This window comes from Kockiozyma suomiensis, assembly GCF_038497685.1.
Source record: "Kockiozyma suomiensis strain NRRL Y-17356 unplaced genomic scaffold V2V93scaffold_4, whole genome shotgun sequence".
Lineage (NCBI taxonomy): Eukaryota > Fungi > Ascomycota > Lipomycetes > Lipomycetales > Lipomycetaceae > Kockiozyma > Kockiozyma suomiensis.
In genome coordinates this window covers 22,966-42,408 of record NW_027117667.1, presented here as the reverse complement: position 1 = coordinate 42,408, position 19,443 = coordinate 22,966, and the positions used below count along the sequence as shown (strand labels likewise).

The window sequence follows — 19,443 nt, the reverse complement described above, 5'->3', positions numbered from 1 at the left end:
AAATAAATGTTCGTCGCGCGCTTCACGCGGCTGAACCTCCCTGAGATTTACAAATCCCAACGCGCGGACAACGGCGAACCACAATCGTCATAGGCACTAGTTCTCATACTGAGGATTCCTCCCCGCTCAAGCATATGATCAGAAACCCAGGCCATTATACGCAAATCCATTACCTATTTTTGCTTTTATTTTTCATTACTTAGTCGTTACCGCTTGATAGGGAGGGGACGTTGCGATAATGATTCGACGAGCAGATAGCAAAAGCAAACTTCCGCAGTGGTCACCGGCCGACAAGTGCGTTTTTCTCTCTGTTTCCACTTACTTCAAGATGTGCTAACTAAACATGAAGATATTACGTTCGCAAAAAATCGTTCAAAGTCGCAAAGCATAGTCGAATAAGAGGCCGTCCATTAGTCCTGATAATAATCGTGTTTAGCATATCACTGCTTTTTTCATTATATTCTTTCCTTCCCTATCGTGAACCTAATTTCAAGTCACGATTTAAAAAGTTCCCCTCTGATTCCAATATAGTTTATTATGACTTGGCCGACTCAAGAGCTACTGCCTCGGGTTGGACAGCGTCTACAGAAGAGCGAGTTTTAATTTGCATTCCGCTGCGTGATGCATCTGATCACTTACCATTACTTTTTTCTCATCTTCGAAATATCTCTTATCCACATTCACTGATTGATCTATCGTTTCTTGTATCAGATTCTGAAGATAACACACTAGCTGTGCTTACTCAGTTACTAGAAGACATACAAGGCGATTCTATTCCCGATTTGCACTACAATCGAGCAGATATTTTTGAAAAGGACTTTGGTCAAATCGTGGGTCAAGGATTTTCAGATCGACACGGATTTGCAGCTCAAGGCCCAAGAAGAAAATTAATGGGCCGTGCAAGAAATTGGTTATTGTCTGCCGCGCTGCGACCTGAGCATAGTTGGGTGTATTGGCGTGATGCAGATATTGAAATTTCACCGCAGTCGATTCTTGAAGATCTGATGCTACACGACAAAGATGTCGTTACTCCCAGTATGTAATTTTTTCTTACAATTAGTTAAAGATCTGAATTCTAACTTACTTTCAACAGATATATGGCGACCGCTACCAGAATGGCTAGGCGGTGAACAACGCGAACAGCCCTACGACCTGAATGCATGGCAGGAAAGCGACGCCGGTCTTGATCTCGCCAAATCTCTTCCCGAAGACGCTGTTATCGTCGAAGGTTATGCAGAATATGCAACATGGCGTCCACATCTTGCTTACTCACGCAGTACAGAAGGCGATATTCATGAAGAGGTTGATTTAGATGGTGTAGGGGGCGTATCGATTTTAGTTAAAGCAGACGTATTTAGATCTGGGGCTCATTTCCCAGGATTTGCCTTCATGAATCATGCTGAGACTGAAGGCTTTGGCAAAATGGCGAGAAGAATGGGCTATAGAGTCGTGGGTCTTCCTAATTATGTGATTTGGCATGTTTTTGAAGCAAGTGTAGACGATATATCAAAGCAGCCGAAAAAGGGAGGCGCCAAACGACGAATGATGACAAGGAAAGAAAAGGCTGCGAAAGAGGCAGAACAAGAGGCTCAGGAAGTCGAGTTTCAAATTCCTCAGGTTCCACCACAAAACGAACAGCATGCTAGCGCCGAGCGAGATTCGCCTAAGACCACTTCGGCATGACTGAGGAGGATAACGGTATATATAGTTTCGGGATTATATGTTGCATCAAAATAACAAACTGTATAAATTTATAAGAACAGCTTATTGTTTCTCCACTAATCTGGCGCACACAAAATTCCATACCCATACAACAAGCTGCTTCGATATTTACATCGTCAAGTACGTCTAATATCAAGAAATCTAAATTACTTTGATCACACATATCCTCCATCCTGTAATGAGAAATTACAGCTCATCATGCACCGCCTCTGGCTCATTGATAATCGTCTCCTCCGTAGGAGTCTCAGTAGCAGAAGCAGCTTCCTCCATAACCGTCGTAGATGCAGACAAATTATCTGTATCAATAGGCAGAATCGTAAATGCTTCCTCCTCAATGCTAGTCTTCGGATGCAGCAATTCTTGCAAGCTCGATAGCTTTTCTTTCTCGCGAGCAGTTACCAACTCTTCAAATTGCTTCAGCTCACTTAACCTTTCGTTTAGACTCTCACTAAGTAAACTTTCTCCTTCCTCATATAGCCAATCCAAAGTAGTCAGCGCTTTTTGCAAGAAGGATTGACGCTCATCCTCATTGGAATGCTCCATGAATCGAATATTCTCGTACTCAATCCACTCTCGGATCCGGTACGCATATGCCTCAAGGTTGTTTCGGGCTGACTCTCGGGCAAGTCGATCACTGTCAAGACGATCAAATGCTCGCAGACGCGCTTGGGAGGTGCTCTTTGTCGCGCGTCCCAGATTTCTCGGACCAGAGTATGTTACTTTATATTTTATAGGCTGCTTGGCGGTACGTGGTTTAGGTGTCGAGGTCGACTTTGGTTTCTTGGATGAAGTAGTAGCAGAAGCAGAAGAAGAAGTCTCTGAGTTCTCACCCGTGGATGTCTCTGTCGAGGTCAATGTCGATGTATCCTCAGAATCTGAAGACGACGACCCCTTATTGAAGAAATTGAAAAGCTTATGCTTAAGATCCTCGCTTTCAGGTTCATCCTCAGTCAGAGCTGGAATTGTAACATTGCAAAACCAAGAAATGCCACTAACATCAAATGTCCGACTGACAGACATCTCTGCATCCACGATCGGATATAATTGTGAGCAATTATTCGCAGCCAAGACTGTGCCTTTAGATTTTTGAATGCCGTGCAGTTGAAATTGGAAAGTACTAGCGCTGCCTTCGTAAAATTCCAGAATCGCATTATCAGTATCTTCAGGGATATCTATACGAATCTGCGTTTTATTTCTTGCAATCAGCGATCCAGCAGGGAACAAATCTTGAGAACCGATGACGGATCCGTCAAGATTCTTAGCCGTAAGCGAGAATCCATCTTCAAGCGTTTCAATAACGTTGATATCCTTTGTTCTGAATTGTTTTGATACAGCGACTCCTCGGAATGTCGCTCCCAAAACCGCTGCTTCGTCAGCGTTCACGTTTTTTGAAACTTTGGACGCATCTCCTTTTAATACGCCATTGATCAGCACCTGCTGAAAAATAGGGACCCGAGATGAACCTCCCGTGATAATTACTGAAGACACGTCCAAGATATCCAAACCGGCTTTAGCAAGAGCAGTTTCAAACGGTTTTTGAATACGAACCAAAAGATCTTGAATTGAGTCCTCGAATTCGGTTCTCGTGATGACTGTTCGGAAGTCAATGTCATCATAGAGACTTTCGATAGATACGCGAACGTCGGTATTCGCACTAAGAATTGTCTTTGCCCGCTCAGCTTCCTTACGAAGACGAAGCAAAGATCTGGAATTAGACTCGATTCCCGAACCATGAGAATTAGCAAATTTCGTAAGTAGAATCTGGAACATTCGGTCGTCTAGTAAATCTCCACCCAGAGTCTCATCATATCCGATTCCTTCAACAGTGATAGTCAATGCCGATTTCCCAAATAGTGATCCCGCTGTCTTGCCCTCGCTAAACGAGATTAATGTAGCAGAAGTAGATCCAGCGCCGATATCCATGACGAAATGGTATTGCTTTTCAGCGGTGAAAGTACGCGAAGAAGCGTAATTGATTGCCGTGGCAACGCCATCAGTGACCAACGAGACAACTTTCAAACCACTAATCTCTGCGGCATCGACAATCGCTTTCCGTTGAACAGAATTGAAGTAAGGAGGTATCGTGACTGCAATTTCGTATACGTGGTTTGTCGCCGAATCCCTGGGAAGCATGCCCTCTGCAAGTTTCTTGATATGAGAAAATGACATTCCAAGAAGTTCTTCGACCGGAAATGATGAGTCTGGAGTTTGAAATGCAACAGTAGATCGATTCCCTGCCGGAATCAAAGTCGACCCAGGATGTCGAGAAAGATAAAGCTCAGATTCGGGCGCATCAACTGATTTTCCTAGTAATGGCTTGAAGTTGAGAAAAGAAGTTGCAGGCAGACGAGGTGCCTATATTTTGTAGTCAGAATACAAACATGTACAAAACTAACATCACACAACTTACTATTGTGGCTGCATTTCCTCCATAAAGTCGCTCGTCACCTTTGAATGCTAATCCGGACACATCTTTACGTTTCGAATCCTGGGTAAGAACAATCTCGAATGGCACTCCAGGTGACACGAGAGCTGCCTTGGTAGTGGATTGGCCAAAATCGATTCCCAATACTGCACCAAGGACAGCACTTGGCACAATTGCCAATGTCAATAATATCGAGAGAAGAAGCCTGTGTAGATGAATCATCTTGAGGTATTGATTTTAGATCATCAATCAAATTTCTGAAATATAGTTAGAAGCACTGCGTAATGATAAAGCTTCAGTTATTCAGCTGTAACTGAAAAATATCTAGTATCTCAAAACTTGAATAGAACGAACAGAGACACAAAGAAAAATTTTTTTGGAAAGTAAAAAAACAGAAGAAGATACGGATAGCAAATCACAAATTGGCGACGTGTAAATATCTCCCCCGGCACACACTTTAAAATGATACGTGTGCAGAACCTAAGCTGCGCGCCCCCTGAGCTTCGCCTATATAACTCTAGAAATGTTTACAGGCACTTTATGATTCCTGAATCCGAAGTAGTTTTTTTGAAATTACAGCAATTGACAAATGTAGCAAGATAATAATAACTATGTCTAGCGGTTATTAGATGGCCGCAAAATTCTTAGGAACAAGTGCCGTACATACTAAATGGGACAGAAAGTATTACCTGTGTTAGTTAACAAATCTTGATCTTGATGTAAATTTTTCTTATGCAAAAGCCCAGGAATGAATCAACATGAAGGTCCAATTGATACATGCAATTAAGACCATAGACAATAAATAGATACCCCGAAATATTAGACTAAAGAGCGGTGATGAATATAAAATATTTATAAAGATGGTAATACCATTACATCGGAAGACGATCCTATCTTATGTGCCACAAAATAAAAAATTTTTACAAGACTATTTTTTTCTTCTGTCACAAAAAGCAGCTCTATTGTAATGAACTACTCAAAAAATATAACTGAAGACCACATACAACATGATACCCGATGGCAGCAGGAATTATTTTGGCATTACCACTGCCAGTTTCTCAAAGAATTTAAAGTAAGCGTTAGTGGTTTAGCGGTAAAATTCGTCGTTGCCATCGACGAGCCCCCGGTTCGACTCCGGGCTGACGCATCTTTTTTTTATCTGACTATCTCTCTAACTTTTTGATTGCTTTGCAAATATGTCTATTAGCACCAAATTTGTTTAAATAATTACTGTAGTGGACGTAGTCTGTTAAAGAGATTAGATGAGAGCGCGATCATACGCGTCAATCTAAAACGCAAACTTACAGAGCGACCGACGCGTTGTTGCCGAAAACACTAAACACATACAATCTGTCATTCTAGCAAGTACTGTGCATGAATCGCTGATTGATTTGCAACCGAGATGGCGGCAATAGATCCAGATTTCGACGATTGTCCGGATTTGACAAAGTCAGCACCAACATTATTAAGTGATTTCAGAAAGCGACTTGACGAAGCACTTAGAATTGAAGTTAAGAGTGAAGACAACTCTGATGCTGATTCACTTGTTTCGCAAATTGAACCATTTCAAGATTCTCCGCAATTAATCGATCCGATTTTGGAAGAATCAGTGATTTTAATCTGCCGAGCTCTATTGAGGGATAAGAAGAAATGGCATTTCAGAGTGCTGTACGTGCTGGTCAAGATTAGAGGAGCAAAGACGGTTAGTAAATTCTTGTTCAACGACGTTGCTCTTGTTGAGAAAATTACGTATGCGGTAGAAGAATGTAAAGAAGATGAAAGTTCATGGGAAGAGCGATACATTCTTTTACTATGGCTTGCAGGATTGTCTTTAACTCCTTTTAAACTGGAAACCGTCGGCTCAGACATCTCAGCCCGGCTCTACGCAAGCTCACAAAAGTATCTAGGAACCGCGGGACGCGAGCGAGAGGCTGCAGCGACGTTAATAGCGCGATTAATAACTAGGCCAGATACCTTACAGAACTTCCTACCCAAATTTATCGACGACGCAAATACAACGGCAAGGAGTTCAATTTTCAAGACTTTGGGAACCGCATCCGCAATTGCGCAAATGCTCGTCCTTGGAGAAGCACACGCATTACAGCCTTACCTTAATGACTTGTCTTTGCTTCATCAATCTCTTAGATCTAACTCGGAGGTTAGCTCAAATAATCAATTGCGGAAACTTTTATGCAAAATCACATACCGATTATCCCTATGCGCGCTAGCGGTCTCGGTATCTGAAGTTCCAGAAATAGTTGACAGATGTATCAGCGAACTACTCACGTCTTTGCTTGTAGATAAAGATACTCTCGTCCGATACTCGGCTTCGAAAGCCTTTTCTCGAGTAGCACTTGCGATGGCAAAGATAGATAGTGACGGATTATTTGTTAAGGAAATTATTGACTCTTTATTTTTGTCATCATTTCCTATTGATAATATCGGCGATGGTAAAGTCGCTGATCGCTGGCAAGGCGGTTTACTTGCCCTTGCGGAACTTTTACGACGACACGTCTTACCAATATCGGAATATGCCTCCCAGCTATTTAGAACAATTCATGAAGGATTGAGGTTTGAAATTCGTAAGGCCACACACGCTATTGGGGCAAACGTACGCGACTCGGCATGCTATGCCGCATGGTCTCTATTCAGACACTATCCAAACCTTTTGGCGGAATCTGATACCGAAACAAGAGGCCAGTTACAGAATATTCTGGCAGACCTCGCGCTTGTAGGATGCTTCGACCGGGAAATAAACAATCGCAGAGCAGCAGCGGCAGCTGTGCAAGAGTGTATCGGAAGACACCCTGAAGCTGTGGAATCTCTTGAGAAGGGAATTGCACTAGTGCAAGCTTTAGATTACTTTGCAATCGGAAATCGCACGAATGCCTATCTTGAAGTTTCGCGACAGGTGGATAAACTAGGCATTATGTCGGATAGTAATGCGATGGTGGACTACTTATTAGAGAAGAAGATTAATAGCTGGGACATTGATACAAGGCGATTGGCGGCCAGAGTAGTAGCTCTATTATCCAAAGACAAAGGGGTGGAATCTCAAACTACGTCAACAGTCTTGATTATGGCTGAGCGAGCGGTAGTATCCGGATCAGTAGAAGAGCAATACGGAAGCCTGTATGCTCTAGGAGAGTTACTCACCATGTCGACTGATAGATTACTGCTCCCGCGTCTCGTGAGCTTGCTAAAGGATCTCCAGTTTCCTCCTCACGCGGCAATGCCACTATACGAAGCGGCCTTACAAGTTATCCTTTCATCATCTTCTCTCGTGTCTGCCGATATGGAGCTCCCTCATATCTATCAGTCAATTCTTGATAACGCATTATCAAGAACAGAGCAAGATACGCAAACACAAGCACTCCATGCCGCCGCCAGCGCTACAGCCGCCCAACTACAGACATCGCACATAAATATGACAGAATGGCTAGAGAATGCAAGGGTTGGAAAGTTCGGTTATATGCTTGCGCTAGGTAACTTAGGTGATAAGCTTCCTGAATCTATTGTCTCTGAGATTCTTGAAATCGCATCATCGTCAGAGAAGCAGTACGCCATTGCCGTGCGAGTTGCTAGTATCGATACTTTGAATAGTTTACTCTCGTCGTCGGTACTAGATAAGTCCAAAGCTCTTCAAGCGCTTAATTTTGCATTGCAAGATTACACCATCCTTCCTACGCGAGGTGATACCGGCTCGCAAATCCGATTAGCATCAATGTCTACTCTGACAAGTCACGCAAAAGAACTCTTCCCTGCTACATCGAAGCAAGATGAAATGGCGTGTTTGGCAAATTTAGCTCGAATTGCACTAGAGAAAATGGATAAATTAAGATTGCATGCTATCCAATGCCTGTATACTATAATACCAATACTGACTCCCTCTGCGATGACGGCCGAGCTCGCAAATATTCTTGGTGAGAAGAGCACTGCAACTGAAATCCTAGAGGCAAAAAGCAGCGAATACTATCAGCGCCTGATTCCTCTATGCATATGTGCAAGCGAAACAGTAATTTCCCGATCTGCATTAGCCGGCTTAGCGGCGTCCGTAGGCGGAGGTACAGGCGAGAGCGTTGTTCGCGCATCCAGTGACGCTACCGTGGCATTCTTATCCTCAGACGATGAAATAGATGGCGAGAAAAGAAAGAAATTTGTCGACAATGTCGTTGCCGCATTTACAGAGAAACCTGAAGTCATAACAGATACAACTAGGCCATCACCGCCGCGACGCGAGTTTGAATTATCTGATCTAGTCATACTTTTATTCGAAACCGGCTCGATGAAAGCTTACGCCTCGACATCAGTGTACGTCCCGATTTACAACAAAGCAGCAAGATTACTTATCCTTGCTACCAAAACTAATAACGTTGCAAGAATGAGAGGATTAGTTGCATTATTTTGCGGCATTGTAGAAGTTTCTGTAACCGGAAGTAAAGTGAAGGAAGCAGCAGCAAAGAAAGTTGTCGGAGTTCTAATCGGCAACATTAGATCGGTACGTTTCTCGGTTTGATGTTCTTTTTTAAGACCAAAAAATCTAACGAGCATGAAATTAAACTAGGCACGACAAACCGCTGCTGAAGCATTGTTCTTACTCGTCTCCGATATCGAAGGAGAAGAAGAGTTAGCTACAGTATTGGGAGAAACAGATTGGATTACATGCGATGATGCGCAACTACTTCAAGAAACTGGGAATCAAATCTTTAAAGCTCTGTTAAGATAGACAAAAAATATTAATATATACAACTCAAAATATATCTTAAAAAACAGGATAGCAGGGCTGACCAAAAATCGCATTACGAATAACAAGAAAGTTATAAACGACAAAAAATACATAACGTACTACGCAATCCCTTTTATATGACCCACATGAACTAAGAAATAACAAATCGAAAGCTAAAGGCAAAAATAAAAGAGAATTTACTTGCGACCAGCCTTGACGGTAGTGATGATCTCCTCGACAATAGACGGGTTGGAAAGAGTAGAGATATCACCCAAACCATCTTCTTCGCCAGCTAGGACCTTGCGTAGAATTCGTCGCATAATTTTGCCCGAGCGAGTCTTGGGCAAATCTGAGACAATTATGATGTTTTTGGGTGCCGCAAAGGGACCGATGGACTTTCGCACCGTAAGGATGAGCTCTTTCTTCATGTCAGCGATCGATTCGTCAATGACAGGCTTGAGAACAACGAAGGCATTAACGGCCTGTCCAGTGAGATCGTCAGCAGTGCCAACGACAGCGGACTCTGCGACATTGTGGTCCTGCAAGAGAGCAGCTTCGATTTCGGCGGTCGAAAGACGGTGACCAGAGACGTTGACAACGTCGTCGACACGTCCACGGATCCAGTAGTAGCCTTCGTGATCGCGGCCTGCGCCATCACCTGTAAAGTAGTAGCCTGGGTAGGGCTGCAAGTAGGTCTCAAGATAGCGGTTGTGCGAGTTCCATACTGAACGCGCCATTGAGGGCCACGGCTTCTTAATAGCGAGAACGCCTTCGACATCGTTGCCAATAAGTTCCTCGCCAGTGACGGGGTCAATGATGGCAGGCTCAATACCAAAGAAGGGTAGCGAGGCAGAGCCCGGTTTGGTGGGAGTCACACCAGAGAGAGGGGTGATGATATTGGAGCCTGTCTCGGTCTGCCAGTAAGTATCGACGATGTGCGCTTCCTCGTTGCCAATAACTTCGTGGTACCACTGCCAGATCTCGGGAGCAATGGGTTCACCTACAGAGCCAAGTGTACGCACTGAGGAAAGATCGTGGTGTATAAATTCATCACCAGCGCGCTTGAGAAGGCGCAGCGCGGTCGGAGCGACGTAAAACTGCGTGGCCTTATATTTCTCAATGATGTCCCAGTAGCGCGAGAAGCTGGGGAAAGCAGGGGTACCTTCAAAGACAAGAGTGGTGACACCCAATAGGAGAGGCGCATATAGTACATAAGTGTGACCGGTGATCCAACCGACATCGCCAGCCGTGAAGTAGATGTCACCGGGGTGAACGTCGAAAACGTACTTGCCAGTCATGGCAGCGCCGAGAAGATAACCAGCGGTGGTATGCAAGACACCCTTGGGTTTGCCGGTGGAACCGGAGGTGTAAAGAAGGAAGAGAGGGTGCTCGGAAGGCACGTCAACTGGCGCAAAGTAGGGGCGGTACTTGACAACCTCCTCGTGCCACCAAAAGTCGCGTCCCTCGGTCCAGGGAACCTCGGCTCCGGTCCGCTTGTAGACAAGAACGTGCTTGACGTCGGGACAAGACTTAAGAGCCTCGTCGACGATGCGCTTGGTGGAGACGGCCTTGCCTCCACGGCGTCCTTCGTCAGTGGTGATGACGACCTTTGAGTTTGCGTTTTCAATGCGGTCAACAAGCGATCCGGAAGAAAACCCGGCGAAGACAACAGAGTGAAGAGCGCCGAGACGAGTAACGGCAAGAAGGGCGATGATGGCCTCGGGGATCATAGGCATATAGATGGCAACGGTGTCGCCTCGGGTGACGCCAAAGGACTGGAGAGTGGCAGCGACCCGGGAAACTTCACGCAAGAGCTCTCCATAGGTAATTTTGCGGGAGTCCTTTTCTTCATCAGCCTCATAGATAATGGCGACGCGTTCAGGATCTTGCAGAGCGTGACGGTCGACGCAGTTGTAGGATGCGTTGAGCTGGCCATTGAGGAACCACGAAACATCGCCGTGCTCGAAGCCGCCATATTGGACTTTGTCGAACGGACGCGAGAAGGTTAGCAGCTCATTAGCCATGCGGGACCAGAAGGTGTCTGGGCTCTCGATGGACTCTTTGTAGAGCTTGTGGTACTCGTCGAGGCCATTGAGATGAGGGGTTGTGGGGTGCTTTCTAAACAGAGTTAAAAGCGATTAGCTATGGCCAATTTATAAAAGGAAGAAAAATCCAACAGCCACATCTCCGGAATGCTCTTTCTCTCTGCACGATCTGGGACAGTGGTAATGTTGTTGTAGCTCGCAAGCAAGAGATAAGTGGTGAAAAGTTAAGTGGAATGGGATGCTGTTGGGAGGCGATGCGGCTGAGGAGACGTAGGTCTGAGAACTGCGCATAACAGGACGCGGCGGCGGTGCAGCCTCGGGCCGGCAAAAGTTTAAGTGCGTCCCTCGAAAGAGCACACGTCGGATGCGAGAACGTCACGGCAGCGAGAACAGACGATGGAGCGGAAAGAGCATTGGACGAAGGACAGAAGACGACAAAAGAGAACTGCTGTGGGAGCTGGAGCTGATTGCGAGAAGGACTGGGTGTGGAGAAGGGAGGAGGGTGAGCGAGGTACATACTCAAAATACTTTTGCGGGACGGGATTTGCAACAATGTTGTGAGCCTCGGCGACGACGGGGGCTGCGAGGGCACCGTTTGAAGGCATTGAGACGGAAAGAGAAGAGAAGAGGGAGAGAGGGAGAGAGAAAAGAGAACAGTAGAGAAAGAAGAAAAGAGAGAGGAAGAGAGAAGAGGAGCGGGCGGAACTAAATAGCAAAGTTCCCCAACGACGGCGACGACCAAGTTCGCAGCGCAGCGAAAGGAAGCTGACGCGCGCGAACGAATGAGAATTGCAATAATAATAATAAAATAATAGTAATAATTTTTTTGTTAGTTTGTGTAATTTTTATTTTACTTTTATTTAAGCTCTTTTCTACTGCTTTTCAGATCTGCTAGAAACGCGTGCCGCGAGATCAGCTCACGCCGGCAGCCGTCTCTCCGCACGCCCACAGAGACTGCAATTAGCTAGACACGAGCACGAGGACGCGATTGAGAATGAAATAACCTCGAAATCAACAGACGGAAGCAGCACGACGAGCGCAGACCCGGCGGCTTGAGCGCAGTTGGATGACTGCTAGCTGACTCATCCGGATGTCGAGTCGGGTGGGGGTGGGTGCTATGCCGGATTACTACCGGCCCCGCTCGCCGACACGCGTCTCCTTCTACGCCGCCGTCATCTCGGCGATGGGCGACCGGGCCGAGTTTTTTTCTTCTCTTCTATCAGGTACAGTCAGACCCCGGCGCGAATCCGGGGAAAGTATGGAGCACGGCGGGGAAAGCAGTAGTGCTGTCCGGGGGGGCGGAGGCAGTGCGGGATTGGGTCTCGGAGCTGGCGCGGAGCAGAATAGAAGCAGCCTCGATAGCGTCGTCACATGTACTGTCAAGTGTGAAGAGATTCTTTTTCATGCAGGTTTGCTCATCCGGATGCGGTCTATTGTGCGTGATCTTGCTATTTGCGAGTGTGGTGGACTTTGAGAGTAAGAGTTATGAGAAAGGATGAGTGAGATGAATAAGGATGAGCGGGTTATGTCAGCAACTCCGAAGCAGCTTCATGGGGTCAGGGTATTGTTATTAATCACGTGAACAATGGTTATTGTTCGCCGACGGTGATCCTCGCCGATCATCACGCAAAGATGCATTGTGCCATGCGTTTTGAGCAAAATCATTTCTTATGTAACTTTGTCACTTGGTCAGAATTTCTGTTTATTCGCTTTTTGATTTGCGCAAGCCAGTAGTGGAGATACTGTCATAATTAGGCGATTCAACTCATTTGATAGCAAAGCAGATCCCATCGTGGATAAGGGTCTTCACACAATATAGCAAAATTCAAATCAAACAACCAGATAAAGCAAAATAGTAAAACTTGATTTATTACAAATAATAAGACACATTACAGCAACAAGTTACTACTGGATTTAGCAGAATTGCAGCAAATTGGACAAAAAACTCTACTTTGCAGTAGCAACCGTCTCCTTGATCGCATCCTCGAGCGTCTTCCATTGCCACAGACCCGGATTCACAAGCTTATTCTCATCCTCAGGAAAAGTAAATGCACTCGTCTCTGGATGTTCCGACAGAACCGCCAATTGCACCAACGGATCCAGTGAGCCTACCCCCGACAACGCCGTCAGCGTGCCAGTGTACTCGACCTCGAGCTTCTGTCCACTCAACTTCTCATATAGCTTCGCTGAATCGTTCAAGCTTATCACAGTACCTTGCACTCTCAGGTAATCAGGAATCTCAGCCAGCGGACGATACGCAATCGAGGCGACCGATTTGCCGATATCGCCAAGATCAGTGACTGTCACCAGTTGGTTGCCATCCCCGGCAAACTTCGCCTTACCGTTCTTGAAATCATGACCAAAGAAGCCGAAAAAAAAGAACGACTGAAATAGTCCGTTAAATACTTGAACGACCTTTGGAATTCCTGCCGCGCGTGCATACGCCGCATGATCAGACTTTGCAGTCAACCCTGCATTATTACTCGTTAGCTCTTGCTCTCATGTACAACAAAGAATAAGACTCACATGTCTCCACGCCATCTGCCAAAAGCTTGCGGTAATCGCATCCAAAATCAGGGGTGAAATAAACCTTCACGCCTGCCTTTGCAGCCGCATCAGCAAGAGACTTCCACGCATCGACACCGCCAACACCAACAAGATTGAGCAGCACATCAACACCCTTCAACGCGCCTTCAAGACTCGATACATCATCGTAATCGACCTTGACATACTCAATTCCGGAAACCGGAGTTTCCTTTGACGGATCGCGCGTAAACGCTTTAATTGGGAGCGCGTACTTCCCCGAAAATAGAGAGCTCGTGAGAGCGCCTGAGATCGGAGCGAAAAGGAATCCGTGAGTACCGGCAATAGCTACACTGGTCATTTTGAAGAAGTATTTGCAATAATTTTCGATAAAATTGTAATCAACTGCAGACACAATACAAGTAAGCAGACGTCGAGACGTCGAGAAGAGTATTCGCCGTCTATTTGTAGTGGATGACTGCGTACCCCGCCTTTCGATGTGTAAGCGAACGTAAGCCGCCACCTTCCAAATCTAGTGATAGCGATCATACCCCTCCATCTTACGCAAGCTCAAATTAATGTGATTCGTCGCCAGGCACCTTCTGCGCTCTTCCTTTAAGTCGACTAATAGCTGACATCATCTATTTATGGTCTCGCTGTAAAATCCAAAAGTCTCTTCGGAAAAACAACAGCTTTTTTATCATTTGAAAGTGACTTGAGCTGCAGCCAGTCAGGCATAAGTACTTTTGGCCGGCCTAAAGCTAGGCATATTCAGACATTGCACCAGCAGATCGCACATCTGAGACTGTTTGATGGAAAAAACAGTTCTGAAAGCACTTAATTATTTCTTGGTAGACACATATTCAGGCAGTGGGGCTAGCATTATCTCCATCATCATCATCATCGTTTGTTAACGCATCCTATCCTAATTTCACCGTGACGAGACTACAAGGTATTGGATTGGCGTCTTTTACACAACGCAATTGGACAAGATATACCTCAGCTTTATACAGTAATATTTCCATTTAGTTGTGGAAGATCAAGAAAATTCGCCAGCAATCAAAGAATATTAAAACACAGCTACAAATTAAATTCGTTGTCAGGTATAAGCTAGCTGAAATGAGAAAAATGCTGAATTCGTACTTCTTCTGTACTGCACAATGATACAACGAGCATTCATTATAACATATTGTGGCATCGAATCCAACAATCCTACACAAAAAAAAAAACTTATCGCACCTGCGCGCCAACAAGAGTAGCAGACTTTACAACCTTTCCCTCCTTATTCACAAGTTTCCTAACCGACCCATCCTCCAACTTAAACACGACTTCAAACTGCTCATTCGTAGTGAAATTGGGTTGTAAAGTCTCAAAAATTTTTTTCTTTGGGTTTAACTGCGCCTCAGGCACACCGTCGAATCCTTCGAAGAAAATCTTGTCGCCGGCTTTGGATCCCTCGGGTGGAATAGTAAACTCGACTGTCTCGTCATCAGAAGCACACAATACCATGGCCTCAGACTTTATACCGCGCATAGTAACCGGTTTGAGATTTGCGACAACGACAATCAACCGCTGCTGCATTTCCTCTAGTGGGATATACTTTACCAGTCCACTGCTCACCGTCCGCGGTCCACTTTCGTCACCCATATCAATAGTAGACACATACAGTGCATCTGCATCAGGGTGTTTGATTGCCTTTTGAATAAATCCCACGCGCAAGTCTACCATCGCAGGCGTGATTGGCGCGGCCTCTTTTTTCGCCTGCGGTTTCGGTCCTTTCTCCTTCTTTGCCTTCTTCTCGCCGCCGCTGCCTAGAACAGACAGATTTATCAATGTGGCAGGATCCTGCTTGCCTTTCAGCACTTCGGATTTTTGCACCCGGTCAGCCCATCGAATAAGTTTCTCGTTAGCCTTGAACTGTTCCGGTGTCCAAGATTCAACTATAGGTTTGCGCACCCGTGCATACGTTATCAAATCTACAAGCGACGGCTTCTCTGATGCCAGAAAAAATTTAGAAAAGTTAAGCGCTTCGTTTAATTGGGTAGCTGATTCCGGAAACGTTTCCGAGAGAGCGAGAAGCGAGGCTTGTTTGGATTCTTGCTCAGGTGTCAGCTCCGGAAGTTGCGATAAGATCGACGCCGTCACTTGCTAAAATTCATTTCTTATTAGTTCACGATTAACCAAATGACTACTCAGCAAGTAATTGACATCCGGCAATCGGCCAATCAAAATAAAAGAAGGAACATACGTTAGGGTCGGCATTGAGCGTCAATGAAGACGCAAATGTTTCTGAAAGCAAATCAAGCGCGGGATCCGACATTTTAGCGAACGAACTATTATATTGCAAATTATAATAATCAAAATTCTCAAATCTTCGCTTCACTAGTGGTCTAGCTGATGATAATGGCCTACTTGTTCTCGATATAAAATGTGAGACGACAAATCGGATCGTACGAGATGCGAATACCATCGACTATTTGTAAATTGCGAGCAACTTTTTTTTCCTTGTCTTTGTGAACGCTCTCGGACGAAAATTAAAATATTTAGGGTTCGGGTATCTGCTTGGTCATAAAATGACCTGTAAATACTCACTATTAACTAGTTATACACATATATCTATCTCGAATTGCATATATAAATAAAACAAAAAAAAGAAAACCCACAAATACCCAATAATTAATCAACCAGCGTAAATATTCCAGACTGCACTCACTGAATGCTCTCGTACAATGACCCTTCCTCCTCCGCCTTATCCAAAGTATCGCACCCGCTTTTTTGCCGCATGGCACGAATCTTTCCAATATTCCACTCTGAACTAAACGAATCTCCTCCTTCATAGTGACTCTCGCCTAATCTTATAATATTTGACAAAATGCAGCAGTCAGGCTTATACTTGAACTGTAAACAAAATGGTTCAGAATCGCATTTCTTGCGGCAGTCACGGTGGGACTTATATGCGGTCTCCTGCGGATTCGAAGCGTCTTTCTCCATTGACGAATAGAACTTTGGTCCGTCGGATCCATTGTCCCAGTTTGCTTTGCGACCGGCGTGAAGATGCGGCATGACGAAATGACGGTAGACATCGCGGTAGAGAATCGGTTCGTTAGGACCGAAAAGGCCTTCGAAATCATACAACTGTTGGGTTTCAACGGGATCAAGGTGATGAAATGAAATGATTTCGCGACACCAGTCGGATGGGTTCAAGTAGACGAATCTAGGCGGCTCACCCTGGATCCGTCTATCGACGTGAGGGTACCCGAAACCGTGTCGGAGTGGAATATTTCGGTCAAGCAGCACATGAGCTAAGACATGATCGCCGCAGCAGTCATTCGATTCGAATTCGTCATACTTGTGCTCGAGGTTCAGCTCATTGCCAAACACCTTTTTAACCAGCGCCGACGACAATATAACGCCCGAGCCGCCATGAGCAAAGTACTCGCCGCTGGCGATGGCCGCCGAACCCATGTAGAGCACTTCATCAGGGTCCAATGTAGCCAGCCATTTGAAGAGCCGCGACCATGAGACAAACGTATCACCATCAATAAAGACATACCATTTCGCGTCCGGCATGGTGCGATAGGCGTGGGCTATCATAGGCAAGTTCTTATAGCGATCAAGCCACCAGGCATCCTGGATCTGAGCTGCTAGGTTCTCTGCCTTAATGTGTGGATTGTCCTTTAAGATTTGCCGTTGCCGACGATACGACTCGAACTGGTCAGAGTCGTGTAGCTGACGCGAGACATTGACAAGAATATCAGTGACCGGGATATCACCGATTCTTGCAGGAGCGTCAGAGTAAATGCCATAGTGTGCCAACTGCGGAAATGTCACATTGAGATGCACCGGTAGCCGCTGCCAGAGCACAGTCATGCCGGTTTTGACCATGACAAAGACCGATTCACTACTCGGCAGCCGCTCACCATGAGAGACGGCAGTAAGGTTGAGATCGCCATATATTTTGGCAGTACCTATATGTAAATTGAATGACTGATAGGCGAGAAAATTTAGAGTAGTGATCAATAGACAGCAAGAGCCCAGGAGCACGAATAGACGGCGAAAGACGACAGGATGCCTGTAGGGTAGAGCGGACTTAGTCAACCATACCATGGTACTTTGGGAACGAAATGGTTAGTCTGGCATGAATTGCCGTGCACAGCGTGATTGCTACAGTCGAGAAATATCAGAGAGCAGAGGGAGGAGACGCAAGAAAGGTAAAGGAGTCAGGGGTCGCAGAGAATTGTGTCAGTATAGTTAGTAGCTGTGATTTGTTTTAGTTACCAAAATAGAAGCGAGCGTCTCAGCCGCGCGGGAGAGGATGTACGGCTATGCTTAGTATTGTAAAAGGGGTGAATATGATAACTCAAATTTATTGTTTATATGCAACTAGGATATGTCAGACTTTTTGAAAAGGCAACTGGCTGATCACAAAAGACCCGGACGAGCTGCAGCGAAAGAGGAGCACGTGGTCTGTTTTAGAGCAGCTGTACATTTCTTTTTTTAGTGTAGCAAGGTGCTAAGCACCACTAATTACTGATTCACAGTACCATACCCTTATTTAATATCAACAATTTACTGAACGTCACCTGTACATAATAACTGACTAATAAACATATGGTTTAAAAAAAAATTTTGATGGAGCAGGAGACGAGCGCCAAGAAGCGGTGCTGACTGCAAAGGCTCGGCAGTGGCTCACCAGACAGGCCAACCAATCAAAACTTACTTCGATTATGGTGTGTAATGAAATACGAAGGAAAATCCATTAAAAATTATTAGTTCTGAAGAAAAGCAGTAAACACCGGAAAATTATTCATGCAAACAAGAGTTTATACAATACAGTCCTCATAAATTCTGGTCTCGTAAATCATCATCAGATTGCCTGACCAAACTATCTTTCTACCTCGCTTTGATTGGTAAAGCTCGTCTTCGCTGCCCGCTGACGACCACCCGCACAGGCCATAGCACATAAGCTGCCCACGCCCGCCAGAGATACGCAGTATCATCTTCGCTTATAGTCTCGCCTAGGAAGACGGAGTAAACGCACATACATGCTCCTGCGAGCCCGCCAAATACCAGAGCAAGGGAAACCATCGGCGACAATAGGTGCATCAGAATGAGTGTGCCAAGCTTGAAGTTCAGCGGCGGTTTGCGGGCACGTCGCGAATTAGGTGTTGGAGCGATCGTTTGCGTAGAGTCACTCGCCTGAGGGGGGATATATGCTGGCTCTGGCACAGTTATGGGAGCAAGATGCTGTTCTTCGTCATTTTCAGGAAACGTATATGAGGTGTCGCTTGTAGAAATCGACGCCAAGATTGATCTGCTCGGCGTGTTCCGCGAATTGGGAATATGGCTACTGACCATCGACGTATTATCGATTATATTCCACTCGTCACCGTCGTCGTACTCATCAAAAACATGCACTTGGTCGTCATTATCGCTGGTCGTCTCTTCATCCACGATATAGAGTCTAATTCGTTGCAGGTGAGCGAGGGCCATCGCACCCAGAACCTCGACTAGCGCATCATGCCGCGAAGTCGGTTGCTGCTGCTGCTTCTCAAGATCGTTACCGGTAATGGATGACATTGACACGGGAAGGTAGAGCAAGATGTGGTAGAGTGTTATTACAAAGTTAACCGGGCATTTGAGCGGGTTGAGCACGCAGACGCAGAGTAGCAGATTGCAGGACGTGAAGACGGCCGCTGTCGCCGGAGCAGACGCAGCTGGCGCCACGAGCGAATGCGAGACGGTGTGGGTAGGCGTATGGGCGGGCCGCGCAGACATAACAGAGGGTGACGAGGCAGAAAGAAGAGTGCAGGAGGCGGGGAGGCGCACGGAGAGAAGGGGACGCGGCCGCTCCTTATAATCTGCATCGTCGTGGCAGAGTTCCTTGGACTTTTCTTGGACTCTGGGCGTTTTTTCCGTTCACTCGCGTTCCATTTCCGCGTCCAGCTTGGCCTGATCGATCTCAGCCGCTATATATGCGGCGCATACTCTATTTGTTATCT

The 19,443-nt window shown here is 45.7% G+C and overlaps 8 protein-coding genes and 1 non-coding gene across 9 annotated transcripts; 3 read left to right on the top strand and 6 right to left on the bottom strand.

Annotated features, from left to right (window-relative positions):
- The first annotated feature begins 77 nt into the window (after positions 1–77).
- V2V93DRAFT_366074 (Anp1-domain-containing protein) lies at positions 78–1,926 on the top strand. The gene is made up of 3 exons (XM_066909231.1): positions 78–294; positions 350–1,035; positions 1,094–1,926. The coding sequence occupies exons 1-3, from the start codon at positions 239–241 to the stop codon at positions 1,681–1,683; spliced, it is 1,332 nt and encodes a 443-aa protein (XP_066766804.1). The 5' UTR covers positions 78–238; the 3' UTR covers positions 1,684–1,926.
- Positions 1,796–4,715, bottom strand: V2V93DRAFT_166822 (Hsp70 protein-domain-containing protein). The gene is made up of 2 exons (XM_066906915.1): positions 4,133–4,715; positions 1,796–4,077 (listed from the first exon to the last, which is right to left on the bottom strand). Exons 1-2 carry the CDS (start codon positions 4,367–4,369, stop codon positions 1,909–1,911), a joined length of 2,406 nt encoding a protein of 801 aa, XP_066766803.1. The 5' UTR covers positions 4,370–4,715; the 3' UTR covers positions 1,796–1,908.
- Positions 4,716–5,223: 508 nt separating this feature from the next.
- V2V93DRAFT_t22 lies at positions 5,224–5,294 on the top strand. Its single transcript has one exon. It is a non-coding gene; the product is annotated as a tRNA-Gly (tRNA).
- A 255-nt stretch (positions 5,295–5,549) lies between these two features.
- Positions 5,550–8,972, top strand: V2V93DRAFT_396534 (armadillo-type protein; the record flags this gene model as incomplete). The annotated part of the gene is made up of 2 exons (XM_066912530.1): positions 5,550–8,645; positions 8,712–8,972. 2 exons carry the CDS (start codon positions 5,550–5,552, stop codon positions 8,871–8,873), a joined length of 3,258 nt encoding a protein of 1,085 aa, XP_066766802.1. The 3' UTR covers positions 8,874–8,972.
- On the bottom strand, positions 8,763–11,573 carry V2V93DRAFT_366067 (uncharacterized protein). The gene is made up of 2 exons (XM_066909230.1): positions 11,438–11,573; positions 8,763–10,991 (listed from the first exon to the last, which is right to left on the bottom strand). Exons 1-2 carry the CDS (start codon positions 11,521–11,523, stop codon positions 9,071–9,073), a joined length of 2,007 nt encoding a protein of 668 aa, XP_066766801.1. The 5' UTR covers positions 11,524–11,573; the 3' UTR covers positions 8,763–9,070.
- A 1,029-nt stretch (positions 11,574–12,602) lies between these two features.
- V2V93DRAFT_366063 (uncharacterized protein) lies at positions 12,603–13,892 on the bottom strand. The gene is made up of 2 exons (XM_066909229.1): positions 13,445–13,892; positions 12,603–13,389 (listed from the first exon to the last, which is right to left on the bottom strand). Exons 1-2 carry the CDS (start codon positions 13,800–13,802, stop codon positions 12,866–12,868), a joined length of 882 nt encoding a protein of 293 aa, XP_066766800.1. The 5' UTR covers positions 13,803–13,892; the 3' UTR covers positions 12,603–12,865.
- Positions 13,893–14,440: 548 nt separating this feature from the next.
- On the bottom strand, positions 14,441–15,916 carry V2V93DRAFT_366062 (uncharacterized protein). Its single transcript, XM_066909228.1, has 2 exons — positions 15,690–15,916; positions 14,441–15,589 (listed from the first exon to the last, which is right to left on the bottom strand). Exons 1-2 carry the CDS (start codon positions 15,909–15,911, stop codon positions 14,672–14,674), a joined length of 1,140 nt encoding a protein of 379 aa, XP_066766799.1. The 5' UTR covers positions 15,912–15,916; the 3' UTR covers positions 14,441–14,671.
- Positions 15,917–15,997: 81 nt separating this feature from the next.
- V2V93DRAFT_366060 (uncharacterized protein) lies at positions 15,998–17,831 on the bottom strand. The gene has a single exon (XM_066909227.1). It carries the CDS (start codon positions 17,546–17,548, stop codon positions 16,151–16,153), a length of 1,398 nt encoding a protein of 465 aa, XP_066766798.1. The 5' UTR covers positions 17,549–17,831; the 3' UTR covers positions 15,998–16,150.
- Positions 17,832–17,976: 145 nt separating this feature from the next.
- V2V93DRAFT_366059 (uncharacterized protein) lies at positions 17,977–19,342 on the bottom strand. Its single transcript, XM_066909226.1, has one exon. The coding sequence runs from the start codon at positions 19,217–19,219 to the stop codon at positions 18,335–18,337; it is 885 nt and encodes a 294-aa protein (XP_066766797.1). The 5' UTR covers positions 19,220–19,342; the 3' UTR covers positions 17,977–18,334.
- Positions 19,343–19,443: the final 101 nt, after the last annotated feature.